This window comes from Ursus arctos, unplaced genomic scaffold, assembly GCF_023065955.2.
Source record: "Ursus arctos isolate Adak ecotype North America unplaced genomic scaffold, UrsArc2.0 scaffold_6, whole genome shotgun sequence".
Classification (NCBI taxonomy): Eukaryota; Metazoa; Chordata; class Mammalia; order Carnivora; family Ursidae; genus Ursus; species Ursus arctos.
The window spans coordinates 78,049,164-78,074,541 of record NW_026623078.1 but is presented as its reverse complement, the minus strand read 5'-3'; the positions used below and the strand labels follow the sequence as shown (position 1 = coordinate 78,074,541).

The window sequence follows — 25,378 nt, the reverse complement described above, 5'->3', positions numbered from 1 at the left end:
CAGCCTAAAAGACCCCAAACACCAGCTGTGTTTAAATGCGATGTGAAGGAGCAAGATGTTCTATCAGTATGGACAGCACCTGCAGCTCTCATCCCGTAATTTAAAACACTTCATATAATGTCTTTATAACAACAACAAACACATTTTACATACTGTAGCCACTGTACTTTAGTTCTTTCTTAAAATTACCATCAACTTCTTTTTCTATTAGGTCCATCCTGCTGGTAACTTCATTCTGCACATTCTCTATGTGGGTAAGGAGATTGAGCTGCCACTGAAGATGTGAGTCTCCTGGGTCTTCACTGCCCTTTTTATCATTATAAATAAATACCGTATTCCTCTCAGCTGGATTCTTCTCCAAAGAACCATTGGAAAAAAACAAAATTGGGAGAACTGTAATGTCATAACAGGAAAGATACACGAAATACCTCATTACCACAATGATCAGTGAACTCCAATCTGACTATTTATGCTAGCACATAAATTATGTCTGATGGTCCTTACAAGGGCAGATGTGCTTGCCATGTCTCTCCACAAAGCGTAGCATGGGTCTCCACAAGGTGGGGAGCATTCAACAAGACATGCTAAAGAAATAAGTTGTTAATTATACTTGGTAACGAGAAAGCCCAGCTCATTTGGACCAACCCGTTCCTCAATGAATCTAAACTAATGACATAAGTGGAGTGAAGGCAGAAAGCAGTGACGGAAAAATTACGGAAGTTGACAAAGGCCAGTTTAAAGTCTAACTGCAGACTGTAATTAACTCTTGCAGTTAAATCAGTGAGGCAAGAGAAAGATAAAAATCTCTTAAAACCTTAAAAAGTGCAAACTGCTTAAAATATACACAAGAAACCTGAACTCAGACTCACCAGAAAGAATTCATTTCATTAAAGGGATATTAATTTGACAAAATCATTTGCTGCAAATATCATGAACTATAGGCTTCCCAAATTTATTTATTTATAGTGATTTCTTGATAAAACAGGCCAGAAAAATAAACAGCTAATTTTGAAGCGGCATTGCTAGTTGAAAATCCATGAAAAATGAAGAAACAATATTTCTAAAACAATCCCTATGAATAGGAAAAAAACTTGTAGAAAGTCAATGTACATAGAGCTGTAAGAATTCAGTGTATCGCATAATGGAATTGATATGCATAAACAAGTATGCTAAAATTTTTAAAAGAAAGATCAGAATGCCACCTTTTATCTGAAACACGCATTGTATTAATATATACATACCCACACACACTTACACATTCTCACACACGGACATCTTCATTTGGGAAAAAAAAACGTGGCTTATGGTTTTTTGAGGTATCTAAGTGTGCTTATAAAACTGAAACTTTGATGGGGCAAAAGTTTACTAAATTACTACAACTCTGAACTAGGGGATAATTCAATGTTCAAATGGTCAGTGTTTTCTAATAGAGAAAGCAAAAAATGTCTTTACCCTAACAAGACATTTGTGAACTTGGGAATATAAGAATAATTTTACTGGGAATTCAGCATGTTTTATTTTATAAAATTTTCCTATGGCCTATCAGATTTTCCAAGCCAAAACAAATGAACTAGTTATACCTTTTCAGGCATTCCATCTTCTTTCACTGAGTACTGTGAACGGTTTTTATCTTTTGTGTGGAATTCTTGTTCTTCTTCAAAACTACTAACATCGTCATCATCTGAACTCCCAGGGTCTGCGAGAGATTTGCAGTCTTGACCAAAATTTTGTGGCTTTTGGTAACTGTGCTCACTTGTTATGTAAGTTCCTTCCGTTTTTAGGGGCAAACGAGGTGGTTCTTTATGGTTCTGTACGTGGTATTTCTTTTCCTCTACATTAACTGTGTCTTGCACTGTAACTTTTTTCTCTACCCCAGCAATTCCTTGATCTTGGTCTTTTCGCTTCCCAGAACAAGCCCAGAGATGAAGGTCAGGATGATGTTTATTCCTTAAAGCAAAGATGGAGAAAGAGCAGTTCGGGGGGGGGGAGGGGACAACAAAAAACAAAAACAAGTTTAGTGCTATAATAAATTCCAGAAGGTAAAATGATACAGATAACCCTTGGTTGTCCGTGCTTTTGTACAGTGAGCGTGCTGACTCAGACAGACTGGTCCCCACTTCTCTGCTCTAGACCTAGACTCACCAAGGGAACCAAGCTAGGAGGAGGGCAGGGGCTCAAGACAAAAGCAGAGGTATTCTTTAGGGTAATTTAATCCAAAGTTTGAATTCTCACAATTTTATAGAAATAATACTTGGGTAGAAAAGCAATGATGGGGGTCCCTGGGTGGCTCAGTGGGGCAAGCATCTGCCTTCAGCTCAGGTCGTGATGTCAGGGTCCTGCTCAGCAGGGGAGTCTACTTTTCTCTCTCCCTCAGCAACCCCCACCCCAGCTCCTGCTCTCTCTCTCTCTCTGTTAAATAAATAAAATCTTTAAAAAAGGCAATGATAAGTGTAATTATGTTGATAGTTCACATCATCATTCGATAGATGCACTTCCTTTCCTACTGATTGTACAACACAAAAAACTTCTCTATGTGCGTATTTTAAAATCTTCATTCAGTTAAAAAGTGATACTTGCTAATGACAAAAAATTCAGGCAATAAAGCATACAAGGTAAAAACCTCCCTACCATGGCAATCATAAAAAACTGAGGTATAATCTTTCAGGCATTTTCTACACATATAAAATTATTTTTTAAATGGATAAGCATATACTTTCTCTTTTTATACAAATGGGGCTCTCAGTTTGCCTTCTTCATAGATAACATACATGGGCATCCTGCTCGCTCGGTACGCAGACACTTCCCTCACTCTCACTCTAGTAGCCGAACAGTATTCAGGCTCCACAGTCCAGGCTCACCAGCCCATTCCCACCTATAGACGTGTGTGCGTGTGCGTGTGATCTCTGCACACAAGTGGGGATATTTCAGTCAGACACAGAGCTGGATAATGGGTACACATTGTAAATGTGATAGGTACTGTCCAAGCGGCCTCCAAAGAGGCCTCCCTGATTACGCCCCACCCACAGCCTAGGACAATGCCCTTCTATCGCCATCGTCGCCAACTCTGCGAGTGTGATACTGCAGCTAATTGTAGTCATTAACATTCTGCAGTGAGTGAAACCGGAATTCTTTCATCAGCATTGATTAGAAAGGGAAATACTCAGGAGGCATAAACCTTTCAGAGAGCTCAATAATGTTCATGAATTAACTATTTCCAGGTTAGATAAACACCCAAGGGTCAAATTACTTTTCTTCTAATTCCCAAGTATTGTTCTGAAATTATACATTTTATCTTTTGGACCTCTAATAATTTAATATCAGAAAACACTAAAATTCGTTCACAGTAAAGGCACAACAGAAAGCTAGTTTTGCAGTCTGTCCAATGGACCGAGTCCTGCTCTGTCACTGAGCTTGCACAAGTACCTCCATCTTTGACTATCCATCTGTCAAATGAGAGGAGGCCTATTTCTTAGGCTTATTTTAAGGATTAAATGAAATCTCATATTAAAGCACTAATTTTTGGCATGAAGTAGACTTTCTTTTTAATAAGTTAGCTCTTCCCTCAAGTTTTGGCATTTGCATGCCCTTTTTATGAAGAAATCCATATTCAGATTTATGACATACCACAGAAGCAAATTACATCGAACAGTCACTAAGGACTTATCCCTACTCTAGGCACTGGGAACAAAATGATGAGTAAGACAAAAGCTGTACCTTAAAGGAATCCATGATTTAGTTAGGGGAGACGGACATGAGAAAACAAAGTGCACCGAAATGCCAACATCAGTAAGCAAGGAGTCTGCCGAGAAGGGTATGTGATCAGCCCTGGTCAGGCAGGTATCGTGAAAAGGCATCTGCCAAAAAGACTAGTGGTAGAAGGTTGTTCTAAGTGTGAGTAAAGGCTTGTAACTATGATAAAGCAGGCTTCACTCAGGGATTATGGTTTGGTAGAGTTGTGATGTTTGGAGAGAACAACGGGGAGAGGGAAGACATGGCAACAGAACAATAGGATACATATCAGGGAAGGACTCAGAGCACGTGCTGGAGAGCCAGGAAGACACCGTGGGGTATGAAGCTGAAAAAGAGACAAACTCCTATTTATCTTTTTAAAAAGATTTTATTTATTTGAGAGAGAGAGAGCACGCACACAAGCAGGGGGGAGGGGCAGAGGGAGAGGGAGAAGCAGACTCCCCGCGGAGAAGGGAGCCAGACATGGGGACTGATCCCAGGACCCCAAGATCATGACCCGAACCAAAGGCAGACACTTAACCGAGCTTCCCAGGTGCCCCAAGCTCCTGTTTATCTTTTACTAAGATCACACTGGCAACAGTAAGAAGGATAAACTCAAAGAGTGTAAGACCAGAGCCGCAGAGAACTAAAAAGGTGTGGCAATGGTTCATGTGAAAAGAACAGCCTGGGCTGGGACAGTGTGAAGAAGAGAGACAGGAACGCACAGGACAATGTGAAGGAATTACAGTGGATAGGTGCCCTTGGCACACCAGGCTGAGGTGAAAGGTACTTGGACGAGGACAGAATGAGGGGAAACGGCAAGTTTCTGGCCCAGGCAAGTGAGTCAAAATGAAGACAATCTTGTGAAGAACCAATGAATCATCCTGTTTTTATATAAAATATTTTTTTAAAAGAAGAATTCTGACCAGGAGTTAGGAAGAACTGAAAACAAGGGCTTCAAGAACACACGGACATGTTACTTAGGGAGGCTCAGGTTTGGGTTTGTTTGTTTGTTTGTTTGTTTGAAGGGAAAAGAGTCTAGGGTGACTAAAACCCGTTCAGCGCACAACAGAGGCATGGATTATATACCTGCTCCCTTCAAAGTCCATCTTTAGGTAATTAAAAAATACACTCTTAAATCTACTTCATCTTGACACCATTCTTGAAGCAGGACACAAAATACCGGGTTCACCAAGCAGCTGCACTTAATTCTGTGCATATGTCAAGCACACAACACAGCCGGGCAGGGACTAACACTGATTGGAACAGCAGAGGTGGTAGTGACCTTCAACCACGCTTATTCATTCCAGCACAACAGGCAGGAAGCAAAATGTTTATTAATCGTGTCTATTTTCAAAAGTTAAAATGTATTCATTGGGCAGTAAGGAGGGCACGTACTGCATGTAGCACTGGGTGTTACACGCAACTAATGAATCATCGAACTTTACATCAGAAACCAGGGATGTGCTGTATGGTGACTAACATAATATAATAAAAAAATATTAAAAATAAATAAATAAATAATAAATAAATAAATAAAATGTATTCAAATCTCTCTTCCGTCTTTCAAACTGCTCACGTGAACCTCCAAGAGGCCGCCCGATCACTGGGAACTCAAACACAGGCCGCCCGTGACCGCGGCGCCTACTTACTTCAGGATGCCGATCTTCAGCTGGAGCCCGTGCAGGACTTCCGTGACACCATAGACGTCAGCAAGCAGGTGGTGTGTGGAAACTATCTTTTTGGCATTGAGATGAGAGTAATTTTCTTTTAAGAATGATAACCCACACATTCTCCCATTATCCAACCAGTCCTTATCATACCGGTATTTTGCACTCCACCTCTGACCTGGGGAGGAAGGAGACATTAAAATGACAAAGGATTCCACTTAAGATTTCCTTCCACTGCCATCTTACTAACACTACTCAGTAAGCAAGAAAAGCTCTGGTACTAAGAATAAATTCAGAAGAAGAGCAAAACAGAGTTCTGAGGAGCTGGCATTGTGAGAGTTCCTCTGACCCCAGGGCCTCCCGCCCACTACGGAGAACACACTCCATGAACGGTGTGCTCGGAGGCAGAGGACACCTGCGGAGGAACCTGGAGTGTAAGGCTTTCCATTTTTGATGTGTCTGTCCTCCGTCCTGTAGAAAGGCTGAGAGGGCTGGACAGAAACGAGACGGGGTACCCGTTCTCTAACATTTGTTTTGAACTGGATGAAATACAGAGTTCTACTTAAGTGAATAAGGACTCCTCTTCAAGATCTTACAGGGTCCTGTATAATCCTACATCTTCAATGTCAATACTATGTCTATTAAATGAGTTGCTTACGTGTCTGTGACCCCTACTATGAGACAGCGGAAGGCACGCTTACAATCAATCATCTTACCTCTTACCAGCATTTGGCAAATAGGCATCCAATAAAGGCTGCTGAATGAATAAACAGATGTCTACATTCGTATGGGTCTGAATCATTCTCCTGCTTCCTAATGTTACTTTTTTTTTTTTTTTTGGATATCTAGTTTTTTTCTGCCTGGGCAGCTGAAAGTGTATGCAATATGCAAAACCTTGCTATTCACAGAGCCTCTGGCATGGGAGGAAGGCACTGGACAAGGAGTCAAAAAGGACAGGTTTTCATCTCAGTTCTGCCATGTCTAGTATTATCCTTGTGCACAAGGCATGCGACTCTCCGTGCCCCAGTTGTCTCATCGGTAAAATAAAGGGTCAGACCGCGATCATCGGAGATTCCATCTACCTACAATGAGCTGGATATGCAGCAATCAGGAACTTTCTTAAAACCACATCCCGAGGAGTTACATTCAGAATACAGTTCCATATAAACCTATTTAGAAATCGATACACAGGGACGCACTACAGGGCTACTTCTTCTCCAGGAAAAAGACGTATGTAACTCTGTCCTTCCAGTAATGTAGTAGTTACGGTAATGAAACAAGGCTAATGTTCTGGTCTAGATAATTAACATGGAAAATAAAACTGTAACAAACAATGAAAAATATTTTAAAACTTCAACATGGAAACAGACTTTAACTGATGCAGAAGTAACAGTATCTTGTACAGCGGGTACGCTACGGAACCGGTAACCAGATCTGGAGGCGCCCTGCCGCCGGCATGGGGAGGAGGCTTACCGGGAGGGTCCCTGCAGATGTAGCAGATGTACTGCTCGGGGATGCTCTCCTCCAGCAGCCCCATGCACACGCTGTGCTGCCAGCAGAGGCACTCTTCACACTGCCAGAAAACACAGGAGCGCTTACAATCACTGGTCTGCTCACTACAAAGACAGACAAATCCCCTTCCTTTCACTTAGCCGTGGCCCGTCTCTGGCTGCGCCCACAGCTCAACTCTTATTCCACACAATGATGCAAGGGCCGATATATGATGAATTTTATATTTGAAAGTCGGCTACTTCAAGAACTTCCTCTTGTTGCAGCAACTAAAATGTGCCTTGATAGATGAATCACACACACACACACGCACGCGCGAAACTATTGCTCTCACTTATTTCCCACTAACTTTTAGGCAAATACATCCTTAAAATACCTTATTAAAGTGTGGACTTCTTTTTTTTTTAAAGACAAGTTCATAGGAGTGCCTGTAGCAGTGACTTCTTAAAAGTACTACCTGTGTGGTGACCCTATAAATTTGTAGTTCCCTTATTTGAGAAAACCTCTGAAGAGGGAGAAAAAACATTACTCTTTCTTCATTCCTGTAACTAACATTTCCAAATCTTCCAAATGTCATCACAGAACACGGGTAATGCTTCTTTTTTCTTAAAGATACCCCTTTCTGCAGGGAGAGGTGGTTTGTAATGCTTAATCCTTGCAACAATTTTTGACAGTAGTGGAAACGTTTATTTCCGAATCTGCCTGTTGAAGGGCTACAAGCAACAGGGATCCAGGCAAGAAAAGGGCTGCTACACTCTACCCTTCAATGTGGACGCTCACCCACCCTACTGATTTCAAAGAATGGCTTCCGGAATTTCAGCTTGAAGACCTCAAACTGAATACTCTCGTAAAGGGAGGGTGATCCTTAGGTGAGAGAGCAGTCCACTTCATTAGAGATTTTCCCATCACTACTGGGATTTTAAACGTGATAAGCGAGAGACCTGCCCTTCAATAGGACCATGAGTGAGGAAAGAACATGGAAACCCCGTTGTGCTTGCTGAGCACCTGAAATAATTATTCGCTCCAACAGGGAAGACTGGTTACCTGGATCATGAAGCCGTTCTCCTCATCCAGTTCACAAACGCACCGCACAATCTCATTAACAGCATCGTCTTCATCCTGAGATTCCTCAAAATTGGTTGAATCAAAGTCCTGATTGTACTCATCCCCACTGAGAAGCAAACTCTCTGTTGAAGAATCATCTAGGAATTCCACATCTGATAAGTCTAGAATATACACAGAAGTATACTCAGCATATATTTTCCTATGTTTGTGTCATTTTTCCAGATAGAAAGGAGCTAAAGGGAGTGATTATAAGCTATTAAGAAAGAAAGGCCAAACAAATGGAATTAGAGTATTTGTCTCTAAACAAAGAAACAAATGACTTTTGAAGCTTCGCTAGTTATGACCGACTTTACATCTTAACATCTACACTATTACAAGTAACTTGGAAAGTATCCTGTAGTCTTGCTGCTTATCGAGGTTATGGCTAAGGTTGACAGCAATTCAAATTTGCGTAGTTTTCGAACACCTTCACAAATGTTAGTGCTCTTCATCTTCCCCAGAATCAGGGGTTGTAAAAAGAATGGATTTTGTTCTATGTACCATAGTCAAGACACTTGAGCAAAGGGAAGGAGACTGCCTGGAAGTCTAGTATCAGTATTACTATTCTTAGTGGTGTGGGCACCCTCAGCCACCACTGCACTTCCCATGCAGCAGGACTATACTGAACACTTTGAACAGAAGATCCTTTCCTCACTTGAGCAGTGAGGCCAGCTAACGGTGAAGCTGACTGCATAGCAGGATTACCTGACTCCAGAGCCTACATTCTCAATGACGTCACCAGTATTCCTTAAACTGGGACCAGGGCTTCCCTAAGGAATTTACAAATTTTCAGAATTTCCCTTGGATTAAAATCTTTTAAAAATAAGTACGTATATTCTAGAAACTAGATTGTATGGATGACCACTACATAATGCCAGGTTTTAGGTTTGTATTTGTACCAGTGTTGATGTCAAAGAGGACAATTTAGCCCAGGCCACTGAGAAAAAAAAAAAAAATGGAGGTAAACACAAGGAAGTATTTATTTATGACAAAGGAGAAAAAATGATGACAGGCCACTAAAGGTTTGCCGGGAGTGTGGATGGAGCAATGCGGAAGACGCGTGGTCGAAGACCTGCCCACTGCTGTGAGGCCCCTGGAGGCCAGTCAGTGCAGTGCCTCGGCCACAGAGGTGGCTCCTCCTGCCTCAGTGTCGCAGCCTCTAGCCGTGGTCTGCGCCATTCCTTCACCTGCTCCTCACTCGCCTCCCTCCGTAGGGTATCAACAGGCCGCAGCAGCAAGGGCTCGGCACTGCAAAAGCTCCACGTGCAGTGCTTACAGTCAGCCTGCCGTACACAGTAAGCCGCTCCAGACTGCTTCTGGAAGAGCTAAGGAGGGAGTCCGTTGCCACAGAAAATTCTCTTTTCAGACGATCAGACCAGAAAGAAGTTGGCCGAATTTGAACTGAAAAAATTCATGCTGTTTGTATTTTAAATACTTCATGACTTAGTGCTTCTTTTACCAGCTTCTAATCTGATTTTTTCCTGTTTTTGAATGTTTTATTTTTGACTTATCAAAAGTTAATGTTTTACAGAAAAATTAACATTTTCTTTTCTTTAGAGTCTTAGGACATCTTAGAGAAAGTGAGGTCAGTAGAAATGATAGTAGAGAAATAAAGGAAAATTTTCAAGGAGTAAATCAATGAGGCATCATAAATTCCTTCTCATAATAATAAGAGTAGTCTTGAGAACCTAGAGGGGAAATTTCATTCATTCTTCATCTTACTATCTTAAATCCAAAATTAGTATTTTCTAACTTGGGCCTTCCGGAATGCAAGTTCATGTTTCAAAACGGCAGACCAGAACACGAATAAACAGTTTCGAACATGGTGGCAGCATATGTGTGGCGTTATACGGATGGCAATCGTAATAGAATAAATACATTTAAAACTATTATCGTTGAAGGGAATTAGCGTGTGTCTCACATATGCTTTCATGGCCAAAATAACCAGGTTTTCTGGTGTTAGAATGCAAATTTAACATACTGGCCAGAAAACCTAGTTTGAATAACTAATTCCCAAGCATCAAGCAAATGCTTGGCTGAATTCTAGGGGCTGAGTAAATGCGTCCAGGGGTTCAAAGTTAAAAAGAAAACCAAATAGGGGCGCCTGGGTGGCACAGCGGTTAAGCGTCTGCCTTCAGCTCAGGGCGTGATCCCGGCGTTATGGGATCAAGCCCCACATCAGCCTCCTCTGCTATGAGCCTGCTTCTTCCTCTCCCACTCCCCCTGCATGTGTTCCCTCTCTCGCTGGCTGGCTCTATCTCTGCCGAATAAATAAATAAAATCTTTAAAAAAAAAAAAAGAAAACCAAATAAAAGTTCCCTCTCCCACTGAAATACCATGTGGACAACAGCTCCAAGCGGCCACAGGAACACCATTCTCTTCCAACTGCTACTCCTTTAACTATCATGGCTATTTTCTCAGACACATTCACTAAGTGTGGATTCCAGATCAGCATCACCTGGGAACTCATTAGGCATCAGACATTCTGAGGAGGAGGCCCAAAAAGGTGTTTTACCAAGCTTTCCAGGTGGTTCTGACGCATGCTAACACTTGAAAACTTCTGGCCAAAGACCTGCGCCCTGTATCAACACCCGTCCTTTCTCCCAGCTCAGTGCTTGGTCACACATGGGCAGGATGGGGGGGGGGGCACACCTGTGACACTCCTGCCACCCCCTCTCACACATCTAGCTCCAGCAGCACTGCCAGCCAGATATTCCCTCCGTTCTCCAGCACTCTGTGTAAAGCGATTACTTTCCAACCTTGATGGCTCCAACACGAGTGTCCTTATGTGATTGTCAACCCAAAGAATCACTCAGAAACTCCATCTACCCTCCCGGAAATCTCCTTCGTGCCCTGCAGTGCGTCTCTGGATTGGTCGTTTCAAAGCATCACAGCGACAGCTGTCACGGACATCTGGGGTGAAGAGCCACTGGCCCAGAAGGGAACAGGGGAATTGTGCTTGTTAGAAAAGGAAGAGGGACTTTTTTCTCCCTCCCTTCAATGTTCGAAAATGATAAATCTCAAAAGCCGTGTGCTTATTTTAGGAGAAAGGAAAGATGACGCTTTTTTCCACAGTAGGCTAGACAGGAGTTAGGCCTAGAAGAAAGGAAGTGGTAACCATGCAAACGAAAACACATGACCTAGGACCTACCATATCGGGCCCTCAGAAGAAAGAAGGCCGGAAGTGAGCTCAGACGTCAGTATCCCTGGGGTTTTACATAAGATGAAGACCCCATCCCTTATTCTAGTCTCCAGCCAATGCCATCAGGGTCTACGTGGGAGAGTCTCCCTCCTACTGCTCAGAGCCCCTGAAGGCGAGCATGTTCAACCCCCCCAGCCGCCAGGACAGCTTGCAGAGCAACCCGACAGATTCCAAATCTGCATGTAAAATACCCATAACCAGTACGTAGCAGACACTAGGAGCTCCCTCACCATCTGTCCTACAATTAATGATAAAAGCCAATTTTACTTTATAGAAGTTAAAAAAAAAGTAGCTCAACTTTCTCATGTTGAGATTTTCATATTAGTTTCTGGGATAACTTCTTAAATGGTGTGCCCTGCTCAGATAAGCCCTCAATGAAGTATGTTTCCATCAGTTCCCCATTTAAAAATCTTAAGACTTATTTAAGCATTACATGATTACACATACTTTCACCACTAAGATCAACTGACAAAATTGCCCTTGGGTACTGATATGTTGTATTTTTCTCCGTAAACATGCTTCGCAGAGCCAGAGAACTCCCAGAAGATCGAGTTAGTGGAGAAGAGCACCTTTCCAGAAATTCTAGAGAACTGTCTTCATAGTCTGAATAGTCTGTAACATAAGATACATAAAGAAATATTAATAAAGTGTCAGGTCATCAGGAAGAGTCACTATAAAAATTAACAAGAAAGTAATGTTTTACAAGATATAAAATAACCATGCCACCTCTTTCCTTATCCACAAACAGCTAGGTCATGGTTTATCTGATAAAGTGGGCTGGGCAAGAGCACCTGGGAACTGTACCCCAGGCAGTACACACACACCAATGTTCTAGCTGGTACCAAAAACTCGTGTTAGCCAGTCGAGAAGTGAAAAAGGATTATTTTTACAGTTTTTCTCCATTATAATCACAGCTATGTTTACAGTAAGATGTGCAAGATGGAAATTAATTTTTTGTTTTTGCAATTTGTAAAAAGGTGCTCATAATGTGTAGCATGTCAACTATTACACCGACAATTCATTTGATACATTTTTTAGCAAAAAATGTCTGAATGAAATTGAGTGGTCCTGAAAGAAACTATTGATTCAAGCCCTGTCTTCCTCAGCTCAGCATGAGTCATGCAGACAGAGGACAGGGAGCAGCCTGCTGCAGCCTCCAGGAGAGTAGGGTGTGATGAGAGGGACAGACAGGAGAGGGCAGGATTCAGGGCCCTGGGAAGGCTCTGGAGCAGAAGAGAGCCTGGCGCATCTGACAATCTGAGACTGTGGCTACAGCACAGTGAGGGAGAGACAGAAGAAACGAGCCTAGGGTGGCAGCAGCAGGTCCAGTTTAAGACGTTCTTATTTTTGAGTTTTATCCTAAATGCAGCAAAAAAAATGCGTGACCCAAGCCTGATTCTGGTTTTCAAAGCACACTGGAGCTATGGAATGAGGAAGGGTGCAGGGAGGCGCAGGCAGGAGGAGCCATGGCCTGGCCTGGGCGGAGGGCAGCTGGCATGAAGACTGACAGGCAGATGCAGGGACCTGCAGATCTGTAGACTGCGGGTGCGGGGCTGGCCTGGCGTCAGAAGGGCGGTTTCCAGGCTTCTGCTTGACCTACCGAGAGGCGGAAAGAGGGGCTCTGAGAGGGAGCTAAAGAGTAAGAGGGAGGAGGAGAAACCAGAGAAGGAATGTGAGTCCGGAGGAGGATGTTTACTTATTTATTATTTTAAAGATTTTATTTTAGAGAGAGAGAAAGAGAGAGAGAGAGAGAGCACAGTGAGGGGAGGCGCACAGGAGTTGGGAAAGGAAGAGGCAGAGTCCCCACTGAGTGCGGGGCCCCACTCGGGGCTCAATCCCAGGACCCTGAGATCATGACCTGATCTGAAACCAACAGCAGGACACTTAACGGACTGAGCCACATAGGCGCCCCCAGACAAAGGCTTTTTAAAGATGGGAGATCCTACGCATCGTCTACAAAAATCTAAAGATGAGGGGAGGTGGGGTGACAAGTGCCAGGATTTTAAGAACAGAAAGACAGACAACTGCCTCCATTATTACAGAGGCAAAGCAGCAGAAGATGGATCTACATAGCTAAGCACACAGCTGTGGACAGATGAGCAAGTTCTCATCTGGTGGCTTCTATTTCCTCAACTGAGTATGAGACAAAGGATGCCTGAGGCAGGTTAGGGAACAGAAAGAGGTGGAACAGACTGGAAGAGGTGAGGAAAAGAGTACGAAAGCAAGTTTCCAGGAGAAGAGCAGTACCAATGCTGGTATGCACTGAGTATCCATCTAAAGTCAGTAGTTGTGGTGGACAAAACAATGGTCCCCAAAGGTGTCCACATCCTAATCCTCAGAACCTGTGAACGCGTTAGGTTCTGTAGCAAAGGGGAATTAAGATTGCTAATCAGTTGACCTCAATATTATCCTGGATTATCTGGGTGGGCCTGATGTACTCACAAGAGTCCCTAAAGGGGCAAAAGAAAAGCAGAAGAGTCAGTATTGGAGCAATGTGAAGTGAGAAAGACTTGAGTGGCCATTGCTGGCTTTGAAGACGGTTAGGAGGACAAGAGCCTAGACTCGCAAAAGCCTCTAGAAGCTGGGAAAGGCAAGAAAATGGATTCTCCCCTAGAGCCTCCCAAAAGGAACGCAGTCCTGCTGACACCTTCGTTTCAGCCCACCGAGACCCATTTTTGACTTGTGACTTTCAGAACCTCAAGATAGTAAAAATAGTCACTGATATGTAGTATTCTGTGACAGCAGCAGCTGGACGCTAACGTAGCACTCACCGTACATAAGCACAGCCACATTTATTGGGTACCCCCTGTGTGCCAAACACGATTCTAAGTGCTTTATGTGTACTAACTCTCAATCCTCACAGTTAATACAATCAGGAAGCTACAACTGCTGTGCCATTTTACAAGGAAGAACAGACAGAAAAGGTTACATTGCCCAAGAAGACATAGCTATCTTTGCAAAGCCAGCCTTCAAACCCAGAAGAGCCTGACTACAGAGCCTTACTCTTAACCAAAAAGTGTTACCAGCAGATTTCAATGTTTCATGTATACGCAAATGGGAACGCTTGTTAAAGCAGATTCCTGGGCCTCGGCACCAGCAGGTCAGGAGCAGGGACCCTCCCAGATGCTGCAGATGCTGTGACACTGCAGAGCGATCCTGGAGGAGCATGGGGCCACTGTGCCTCTCCTGGCCCCACAGTCTCTACACAGCTTGCCCAGGCCCTGTTACTTGGGCATAGGAGAGGAAAGGGCATTTGCTGAATGCTAGCTGGCACTGTGCTAAGTACTTTACAACAATTACCTGACTGAATCCCAAAAATAAAGCTACATAGCAGAAACTATTATTACCATTTCAGACGCGAGGAAACTGATATTTATATAATTTAAATAACTCACCGAAGGACACCCAAGCTATAAGCTTTGCAGTGAAGATTTTTTTTTTTTTTTAAGATGTTATTTATTTGACAGAGAGAGAGAGAGAGCCAGCGAGAGAGGGAACACAAGCAGGGGGAGTGGGAGAGGAAGAAGCAGGCTCTCAGCGAGGAGCCTGATGCGGGGCTCGACCCCAGAACGCCAGGATCACGCCCAGGCGCCCCTGCAGTGAAGATTTGAACCCAACGCTCAGCTTTGAAAGCTGCCCTTTTATCGATGACATGTTATATTGCCCTCTCAGCAAAGTAAATGCAGAAGTACAGCCTGAGTGTAAGAATAATGGCAGAAATCTCAGTTTGGTGTTACAAATTAAACAGGCTGATACATAATCTCTCTACGTGGTATTAGTGACTAAACAGAACTTCTTAGCACTCTACACCACACCTGCATTCCCCATGCCAGCCCCCTCTGGCTACTGTGAATAAAGGTCCACTGCTGGCTTCAGGGTTAGATCAGCTGTAATCTTCCATATAAAGCCCCTGTCCCTGATCACTCCAGCTTCTCTAGACTATAGACAGAACTTATTTTCTATCACCAGTATCTTACCAGTAGGTATCTGCGCATGCTTCTTATCGCTCTTACAATATGCTGATAAGGCTTGCCTACAAGCTCCCGGAAGGGAGTCTCTGTTTTCACAGCACAATGTTCTAGATTCTCCTTGCATTTCTCACTCTAGTTCTTTTAAATCTCTGCATGACTTCGGTTTTTTCATATTTACAGATACAGGAAAGACAAAGAGATGAAGCGACTGGCTCAAAGTGACAAAGGTAAAAACTGGCAAGATGTCACTCTTAAATCCCAACATGGCGATTTCTCGTATCAACAACCCTAAGAACTTACTACGCCAGCAAAGACAAGTAAAACCTGCTAGAGGGAAGAATGCACAGTCTAGCAAACACTCTCTAAGGCCCAGGAAGTAACAAACAACATAGCATGATGGTTAAAGTTAAAATTAAGACTGAAGCCAAACTGCCTGGGTTTGAATCTGCTTTTCACCACTCAATAGCCACACAAGCTTGGACAACTCTATTTCAGTTCATGGTTTCTAAAATGGGTATAAGAGGCTCTACTGTAAAGCATTAGTTAATGTGAGGATGAAATAAACCACTGTATATAAAATGCCTACAGCATGTCTGGTACATAATAAGCACCAGCAGGATATGCAAAATAACATTCAGTGTTAAGAATGAATTTTTAAAACTCTCTGGTGGTAGTAACTGTAGAATAAAATGCATATTATATTAGGAACCTCAAGTAGGAATAATGTGAATGTTTTAAAATTAAAATGTCTTTAAAATTTTAAAGTTATTTAAAACCCCCTATTTCCAGCTTAAAGACCCCTCTTCTAATTTAACCTGGAGAAGAGTGTCACTTCCAAAATGAATGTAAATAACCCAGAATAAATTCTCAAATGTAATAATTAATTGCAAAGATGTCTGTGATTACCCAGCTCCACACCTGCTGTGTATAAAAAGCAATGCTTCTGTGCATCTTTAAGTATTTGCTAGGATTCTATTTACAAAGTTAAGATTTTCATTTATAGGTCTGATTTTAAAATGTAAACAACATATAAAGTTCTTTTCAATTAAAAAATAAAAATATATTGACATGTTTTAAAGGATCAACGGCTCTTTACAAGTAGGGTTAGCGTAACTCCGTAACTGCGGAACACAACTCTGAGGCGCCAGTTTTCTTTGCAACTTTTTTTCTCAGTCTTGCTAATGCAGATCACCCTCTTTCTTCCAAGTCACCACCAGCTCCTGCATTCTCCTCAAGGCTCTCTCACCGTGCCACCAAGTGTGGCCTGCTCCTCATTTGTTCTTGGGCAGCCCCTCCCTGTTATACCCCCTCCCCCCCCCCCCACTGCTTTCAACGGATCTTAGCACGCTTCGATTCTGTGTCTACCGGTGAGTCCCGAATAGACCTACTTGCTGATGGGGCCTTGAACAGCCCGCCCTTCCTGCCCCCAGTCCTAGCTATCCCCGCTGCAGTACAAAGTCCACTGAATCCCCTCGGCCTCTGGTCACTTGGGAGTTCACCTGGCAGTTTTACCAGCTGTTAGAAGCTTCTCAAGTCTGCATTACGATACACCCTCACAGGAGGGTGTTCACAAATCAAATGCATTTGTGATTAATGGTTTTTTGTTTACGACGTTCCAGAATTTCCTGACTTTAGGTTCTTTGGAGTCTGGGTCCCACGGGGCTGTATGTGAAGGGAAGGGGTGAGGGGAGAACGGAAGAGGGGCAGTGCAGGCACAGGAGTGCACAGATATGTTCAAGACACTCTCTGGAAAGTAGTTTTAAGCTTTTCAATCCCGTCTGACCCCACATCTTCAAATGTACTCTGGCAGCTTTAGAGAGAGAGAATGGAGAAACAATCAGATATGATTTGGGGCCGAGCTAGAGAGTTAAAAATCTGAAGAATTTACCATCAATTACTGACTCTGAAATTTCCCAGTTGGCTTTATAGTTTTTAAAACTGATTTTTAGGGATGCTTGGGTGGCTCAGTCGGTTAAGCGTCTGCCTTCGGCTCAGGTCATGATCCCAGGGTGCTGGGATGGAGCCCTGCATCAGGGTCCTGGGATCAAGTCTCGCATCAAGCTCCCAGATCAGCAGGGAGTCTGCTTCTCCCTCTGCCTGCCTCTTCCCTTGCTTGTGCGCTCTAACAAATAAAATCTTTTTAAAATAAAAAAAAATAATAAAACTGTTTTTTAAAAGCATGTAATGAATATGAAAAAAACCCAGGTATGCCATAAAGCATATCAGTCGATACCACAAAATACTTAGGTGCCTGTCACGTAGTTTAAGAGAACACTGTCATCACTTTCGAAGGTCCCATTGTACCATTTTCCAATTTGAAATGATAAATTCCCCACCTCAGAAGTTACCACTGTCCTGAATTTCTGCTCACCATCCTCTTGCTGTTCTTTATGCTTTTGCTACTTTTTGCTACTTTATGCTGTCGCTGTGTTCCCATAGTTTCATATTACAACTTTTTGATCTTTACATATATAAAATCATATTACATGTTTTCTTCAGTGATTTTTAGCTTGTCATTTTGTTCCTGAGATTCCTGTGGCTATAGTTCATTTATTTACATAGTGATACGGATTCCATGGAATGGATGTGTGACTTCTGATGGACATCCGGGCTGCTGCCAGTGCTGCCATGGGCATTCACGTAAATGCCTCCTGATAGGTCATGAAAGCTTAGTTAGGAATTTTAAGTCACATGGTGGGCACAACTTGCCAGTGGCTGTTTTCCACAGTAGTCGATACCGTGTCTCCACCGCCTCAGCAACATCTGATACCATCCACCTTATAACTTTTGAGCAGACCGCAGCTAGGAAATAGATCCCACTAGGTCTTAAAAATTACATTAATGCTGCTTCTCATAAGAATGGACATCATGTCCAATTCATCCTATCACTTTAAGATTTCCAATGCTGTGAAATACCTGTTAAAATATTTTGCCCATTTTCATATTAGGATATTTTTCTTTCAATTTTTGACTTGTAAGTTCAAACAGATTCTGAATACTAATCCTTTGTCAGGAACAAGTGTTGCAGTATTTTCTGATGGTTTGTGCTGTCTTTTCACCCTCTTTATAACGTTTTCTTTTTTTTTTTCCTTGTAAGGGAATTTCTTTTTTTTTAATTTTTTTTCTTTTTGTCTTTTGCTCCTCTTCACCCACTTCTCCTACCCCAACCCCCTGCTTTTGGCAACCAATATTCTGTTCTCTTTATCTATGAGCTGCTTCTTTTTTTCCTTAATTTTCCACATATAACTGAGATGATATGGTATTTGTCTTTCTCTGACTTATTTCACATAGCATGATGCCCTCCAGGTCCATCCCCGTTGTCACAAATGGCAAGATTTCATTCTTTATTGTGACGAACACTCCACTGTGTGTGTGTGCGTGTCTGTGTACACACAATCCCTTTATCCATTCATCCATCAGTGGACACTTAAGTTATTTCCCTATCTTGGTTATTGTGAATAACACTACAATGAATATGGGGGTGAATTATCTCTTCAAATTAGTGTTTTTGTTTTCTTTGGACAAATATCACATGGTAGAATTGCTGGATATGGTATTTCCATTTTTAATGTTTTGAGGAACCTCCATATCATTTTCCACAGTGGCTGCACCAACCTGCATTTCCACCAAGTGCAGAATGGTTCCGTTTTCTCCACATCCTCACCAGCACTGGCTGTCTTTTGACAACAGCCATTCTAACGGGTATGAGCTGATCTCTTATTGGGGTCTTGATCTGCATCTTTCTGATGATGATGTCAAGCATCTTTTTATGTACCTTTTGGCCATCTATATGTCTTTTCCAGAGAAATGTCTATTTTGATCTTCTGCCTGTTTTTTAATCAAGTTGTGTTTTTGCTATTGAGTTATAGGAGTTTTATATATATTTTGGATATTAGCTCCTTATCAAATGATTTACAAATATTTTCTCCCATTCAGTAGGCTACCTTTTCATTTTTTTGATGGTGCAGTGCAGAAACTTTTCAATATGATGTATTTCTGCTTATTTATTTTTGTTTTGTTGTTTTTGGTATCAGATTTTAAAAATCATCACCAAGACATGGCAAGGAGATTATCAACTATGTTTTCTTCTAGGAGTTGTATGGTTTGGGGTCTTCTGTTCAAGTCTTTAATGTACTTTAATTTTTGTTTGGTATAAGACAGTGTTCAAGTTTCAGCTCCTACATATGGCTATCTAGTCTGCAGCACTACTTACTGAAGAGACTCCCCTTTCCCCATTGTATATTCTTGGCTCCACTGTCATAAATTAATTCACCATATATATGAGAGTTTATTTCTGGGCTATTATCTTCCTTTGATCTATGTATCTGTTTTTATGCTAATACCATAATATGCTTAATTATTGTAGGTTTATAGTATAGTATTGAAACCAGAAAGTGCAATGCCTCCAGTTTTGTTCCTCCCAAGGTTGTTTTGGCTACTTAGGGTTTTTTGTGATTCCATACAAATTTTAGGAATATTTATTCCATTTCTTTGAAAAATGTCTTGGAATTTTGATTGGAATCGCAATGAATCTGTAGATTGTTTGGGGTAGTAAGGGCATTTTAACAATACTGATTCTCCCAGGCCATGAGCATAGAATATCTTTTCATTTATTTGCATCTTCTTCAATTTCTTTAACATCTCATAGTTTTTTAAAATAAAGGTCTTTCACTTCCTTGGTTAAGTTTATTCCTAGGTATTTTATTCTTTTTGATACAATCGTACATGGGATTGTTTTTTTGACTTCTCTTTCCGGTAGTTTTTTATTTAGTGTATAGAAATGCAAGATTTTTCTGTATTGATTTTGTATCCTGCAACTTCACTGAATTTATTTACAAGTTCTAATAGTTTTTTGATAGAGTCCTTAGAGTTTTCTGTACATAATATCATGTTATCTGCAAATAGTGACAGTTTTATTTCTTCCTTTCCAATTTGGAGACCTTTTTTTTTTTCTCCCTTGCCTAATTGCTCTGGTTAGGACTTCCAAAACTATGTTGAATAAAAGTGGCAAGAGTGGGCATCTTTTTCTTGTGCCTGATGTTAGAGCAGAGGCTTTCATCTTCCCACCACTGAATATAATGTAAGCTGCGCGTTTGTCTTATATGGACCTTTATTATGTTGACTCACATTCTCTCTTACCTGCTTTGCTCAGAGTTTTTATCATAAATAAATGTTAAATTCTGTCAAATGCTTTTTCTGCATCTATTGAGATGATATGATTTTTATCCTTTATTTTGTTAATCGTAGTATAACACACTGACTTACTTGCAGATGTTGAACCATCTTTGTATCCCCAGGAATAAATCCCACTTCATCATGGTATATGATCCTTTCAGTATATTACTGAGTTTGGTTTGCTAATATTTAGTTGAGGATTTTTTTTTTTTAAAGATTTTATTCATTCATTCAACAGAGAGAGAGACAGACAGCCAGCGAGAGAGGGAACATAAGCAGGGGGAGTGGGAGAGGAAGAAGCAGGCTCATAGCGGAGGAGCCTGACGTGGGGCTCGATCCCAGAACGCCGGGATCACACCCTGAGCCGAAGGCAGATGCTTAACGACTGAGCCACCCAGGCACCCCTAGTTGAGGATTTTTGCCATCAATGTTCATCAGGGATAGCAGCCTATAATTTTCTTTTCTTACAGTGCCCTCGTCCAGTTTGGTATTATCAGGGTAATGCTGGCCTCATAAAATGAATTTGGAAGAGTTTCTTCCTCTTCTGTTTTTTGGAAGAGTATAAGAGTTTGCAAGAGTTTGAGAGAAGTGTGTGGTATTAATTCTTCTTTGAATATCTCATAGAATTCACCAGTGAGGCTGTCTGGTCCTGGAATTTTCTTTGTTGGGAGATTTCTGATTACTGATTCAATCTCCTTACTAGCAATTAGTAAGTTTAGATTTTCTACTTATTTAACTCTATTTTCATGATTTAGCTTTGGTAGTTTGTATGTTTCTAGAAATTCATCCATTCCTTCTAGATTGTCCAATTTGTTGGCATATAACTGCTCATAGTAGTGCCTTTGGATTCTTTGCATTTCTGTGATATCAGTTGTAACATCTCCTGTCTCATTCTATTTATTTTGTTTTCTTGGTAAGTCTAGCTAAAGGCTTATCAATTTTTTTTTGTTATCATCTTTCTTTTATTAAGTAATTCCAAAATCCCTAAAAAGATACCCCCCACAAAAAAACAATATTTTAGCTGAACATATACTAACTTCCCCAACATAAAATAGAAACACATGTAATGACTTTTCTATTTATCCAATCCACTTCTACAAGGCTTATAAATTTTGTTCACTTTTTCAAAGAATCAGTTCTTAGTTTCATTGATCTTCTCTACTGTCTTTTTAAGCTCTATTTCATTTATTTCTGCTCTAATCTTTATTATTTCCTTCCTTCTACTAACTTTGGGCTTTGTTTGTTCTCCTATTTCTATTTCCTTGAGATGAACAGTTGAGACTTTTCTTGTTTCTTGAGGTAGGCATTTATACCTAGGAACTCCTCTCTTACAACTGCTTTTGCTGCATCCCACAAATTCTGGCATATTTCCATTTTTGTTTGTCTCAAGGCATTTTGTTTCTCTTGACTTCTTCTTTGACCCACTGATTATTCAGTAGCATGTGGTTTAATCTCCACATACTCATAAAGTTCCCAGTTTTCTCCACGTAATTTCTGGTTTCATATTATTTATTGTGGTCATAAAAGAGATTCAAGAGGATTTCAATCCCCTTAAATTTATTAAGATTTGTTTTGTGGCCTAACATGATCTAACATGGAAAATGTTCTATGTACACTTGACAAGAATGGATATTCTTCTCCTTTAGGATGGAATGTTCTAATATATCTGTTAAGCCCATCTGGTCTAACATGTTAAGTTGGTTTCCTTGTTGATTTTCTGGCTGGATGGTCTACTCATTGATGTAAGTGGGATGTTAAAATCCCCTACTATTATTGTATTGATGGGTACATCTCCCTTTAGATCAGGCAACATTTGCTTTTTATATTTGGCACATATTTATATATATAAATATATATGTATATGTATATATATATATATATACATATATATATATGCTTTTTATATTTAGGTACATATATATATATATGGTGCACAGATATTTATGAATGTTATATCCTTTTGTTGGAATGACCCCTTTATCACTATGTGGCACCTAACTTTGCTTCTTATTACTGTCTGTTTTAAAGTCTATTTTGTGATAGAAATATAGCTACTCCAAGGGCGCCTGGGTGGCTCAGTCGTTAAGCATCTGCCTTCGGCTCAGGGTGTGATCCCGGCGTTCTGGGATCGAGTCCCGCATCAGGCTCCTCGCTGGGAGCCTGCTTCTTCCTCTCCCACTCCCCCTGCTTGTGTTCCCTCTCTCACTGGCTGTCTCTCTGTCAAATGAATAAATAAAATCTTAAAAAAAAAAAAAAAAAAAAAAAAAGTAATCCTTCCCTGACCCAAGATCATAAAGATGTTTTCCTATATTGTCTTTCAAAGTTTCACAGTTTTTGTCTTTCACACATTTCATCATTAATCAACCTGGAATTGATGATGGCATATGGTGTAAAGTAGGAATCCAATTTCATTTTTTTTCTTCACCACATGGATTATAAATTTCTTATACTAATTACTAAAAGGTTTATCCTTTATCTGCTAATCAAAGAATGCCAGCTGTGTATAAACCAAGTTCTGATATATGTATATGCTTTGGACTATCCTGTCCTCCACCAATACGTCTATTCTCCAAATGTCTCATTGCCTTATAGCTGAATAGTAATTCTCTTTATTCTTTAAGTTTGCATTATTTTTGGCTTCTTCTCTTCCACTGTAAGTTGTAGAATCAGCATTGAATCTACACATTTACTTAGCATGAAGTGGCATCTTTTCAATACTGACTCTACTAACCAGTGAACATGAATTATCTCCCATGCTTTAATCCTTCTTTAATGTTTCTAAATAAGGTTTTACAATCAGCTAGTCATAATGTTTTTTTTTCTAAACGTAAGGAAATATGGATGTATCAAATGGTTTTTGTACATATATAAAGATAGTAATGTTTACTGTCCTTCATCTGTTACTGTGGTGAGTTTCACTGAATTTTCAAAATTTTAAAAAACATTTTTTTAATTAAGAAAACTCTACCCTTGGGGCGCCTGGGTGGCACAGCGGTTAAGCGTCTACCTTCGGCTCAGGGCGTGATCCCGGCGTTATGGGATCGAGCCCCGCATCAGGCTCCTCCGCTATGAGCCTGCTTCTTCCTCTCCCACTCCCCCTGCTTGTGTTCCCTCTCTCGCTGGCTGTCTCTAACACTGTCGAATAAATAAATAAAATCTTTAAAAAAAAAGAAAAAGAAAAAGAAAACTCTACCCTCAACGTGGGGCTCAAACTCAAGATCAAGAGTTGCCTGCTCTCCTGACTGAGCCAGCCAGGGACCCCTGATTTTCTGATGTCAAACCAAGTTTGCATTCCAACCCTGCTGGATTTAATTCCGTAACACTTATTTATGGGTTCTATATCGATACCCATAAATGAGAAAAGCCTATGACTGTCCTTTCCCATACTGTTCTCTTCTGATTTTGAGCAAAGTTATTTAAATAATCTGAAAGGACTCTGGAGTTGCACTCGCTTCCTAGGGCTGCCCCAACAAATCACACACAGCTGGTGGATGAGAACGACAGGAGTTTACTCCCTCATAGTTCTGAAGGCCACAAGTACAAAGTTAGGCGTCAACAGGGCAAGTCTCAAGAGGCAAATCCTTCCTTGCCTTTTGCAGTGTCTGGTGGCATGAGTGCCTTGGCTTGGAATGCAGCACTCCAATCACTGCCAGGGCCCCCCACACGGCGTTCTCCCCTGTGGGTTCCAAATCACCCTCTCCCTTCCAAGCTACCAGCCGTCGGCCTTAGGGTCCACTCTAAATCCCAGATGATCTCATTTTTAATCACATCGGCAACGATCCCACTTCTATATAGTCACATTTACAAGTACAAGGGTTGCAAATTGGACATATATTTTTGAGGGACACCATTCTTCCCACTCAGGAGTGTTCTCTCTTTTTCTAAATTCTGAAATACTTTATGTAAGTTTGGCATAATCTACTCCTTTCAAGTGTTTGGTAAAATTTGGCAGCAAAAACTTTTTGGGGCAGGCCTTTTTCTTTGTGGCAAGATTTTAAAATACTAATTAAATTTCCTTTCAGGTTTGAAGACTATTCAGGTTTGTACCTTCTTCCTGAATAAGTCTGGTGTCTAGCAATTGTCCATATGTCCATCTAACCTCTCAAGTTCATTGGCATAAAGTTGTCTGTATTTTTCTTCTTCTTATATCTGGAACATCTGTAGTTATATTCTCTTCAGTTCCTAATACTGTTTATTTGTGCATTTTGTCTTTTTTCCTTAACCAGTGTTCCAGACGTTTGCTGATTTATTAGTTTTCTAAAGAAATAATTTTGGCATTTTTTATTTCTTCCCAGTATTTTTTTAGCTCAGTAGTTTCTACTCATATGTTTATTATTTACTTCTACTTTTTTTGAGCTTCCTCATTTTTTTTTTTAAAGATTTTATTTATTTACTTGACAGAGAGAGAGACAGACAGTGAGAGAAGGAACACAAGCAGGGGGAGTGGGAGAGGAAAAAGCAGGCTCACAGCAGAGGAGCCCGATGTGGGGCTCGATCCCAGAACTCCAGGATCACACCCTGAGCCGAAGGCAGACGCTTAACGACTGAGCCACCCAGGCGCCCCTGAGCTTCCTCATTTCTAACTTCTTAAGCTGAGGCTTAGCTGGTTTTCAGCCTTCTTTTCTAATATAAATATGTATGGCAATACATATTCTTCTCATAAAAGTGGTATTTTAACTACATTCTCAAGTTTTGATATGCATTTTCATCATCTCATATGTTCTTAACATCTTATTTACCTTCCCTCTGGTACTGGTTCAATTGGTTAAGCATCCGACTCTTGGTGTCGGCTCAGGTCATGATCTCAGGGTTACGAGATCGAGCCCAGCCATTGAGCTCTGCACTGGGTGTGGAGTCTGTTTGAGATTCTCTCCCCCTCTCCCTCTGCCCCTTCCTCCTGGCTCACGTGTGCACACTCTCTTTCTCTCTCTCTCAAATCAATCAATCTTTACCTTCCCTTTGGTACTGTTCTTTGATCTATGAATTACTTAAAAATGTGTGGCCTGATTTCCAAACAT

At 41.1% G+C, this 25,378-nt stretch overlaps 1 protein-coding gene across 16 annotated transcripts in view; it reads right to left on the bottom strand.

Moving 5' to 3' along the window:
- PHF20L1 (PHD finger protein 20 like 1) overlaps positions 1–25,378 on the bottom strand; it is a 79,092-nt gene that overhangs the window by 2,949 nt on the left and 50,765 nt on the right. For 11 of the 16 annotated variants that reach the window (XM_057307690.1, XM_057307698.1, XM_057307697.1 and 8 more), the window contains 6 exons: positions 11,662–11,826; positions 7,953–8,134; positions 6,873–6,972; positions 5,382–5,577; positions 1,581–1,947; positions 190–355 (listed from right to left, as the gene is read on the bottom strand). In XM_057307690.1, coding sequence (XP_057163673.1) covers positions 190–355; positions 1,581–1,947; positions 5,382–5,577; positions 6,873–6,972; positions 7,953–8,134; positions 11,662–11,826 — 1,176 coding nt within the window. The remainder of the gene's footprint in view (positions 1–189; positions 356–1,580; positions 1,948–5,381; positions 5,578–6,872; positions 6,973–7,952; positions 8,135–11,661; positions 11,827–25,378) is intronic. The other 5 variants (XM_057307692.1, XM_057307694.1, XM_026495385.4 and 2 more) reach the window with 2 other exon arrangements.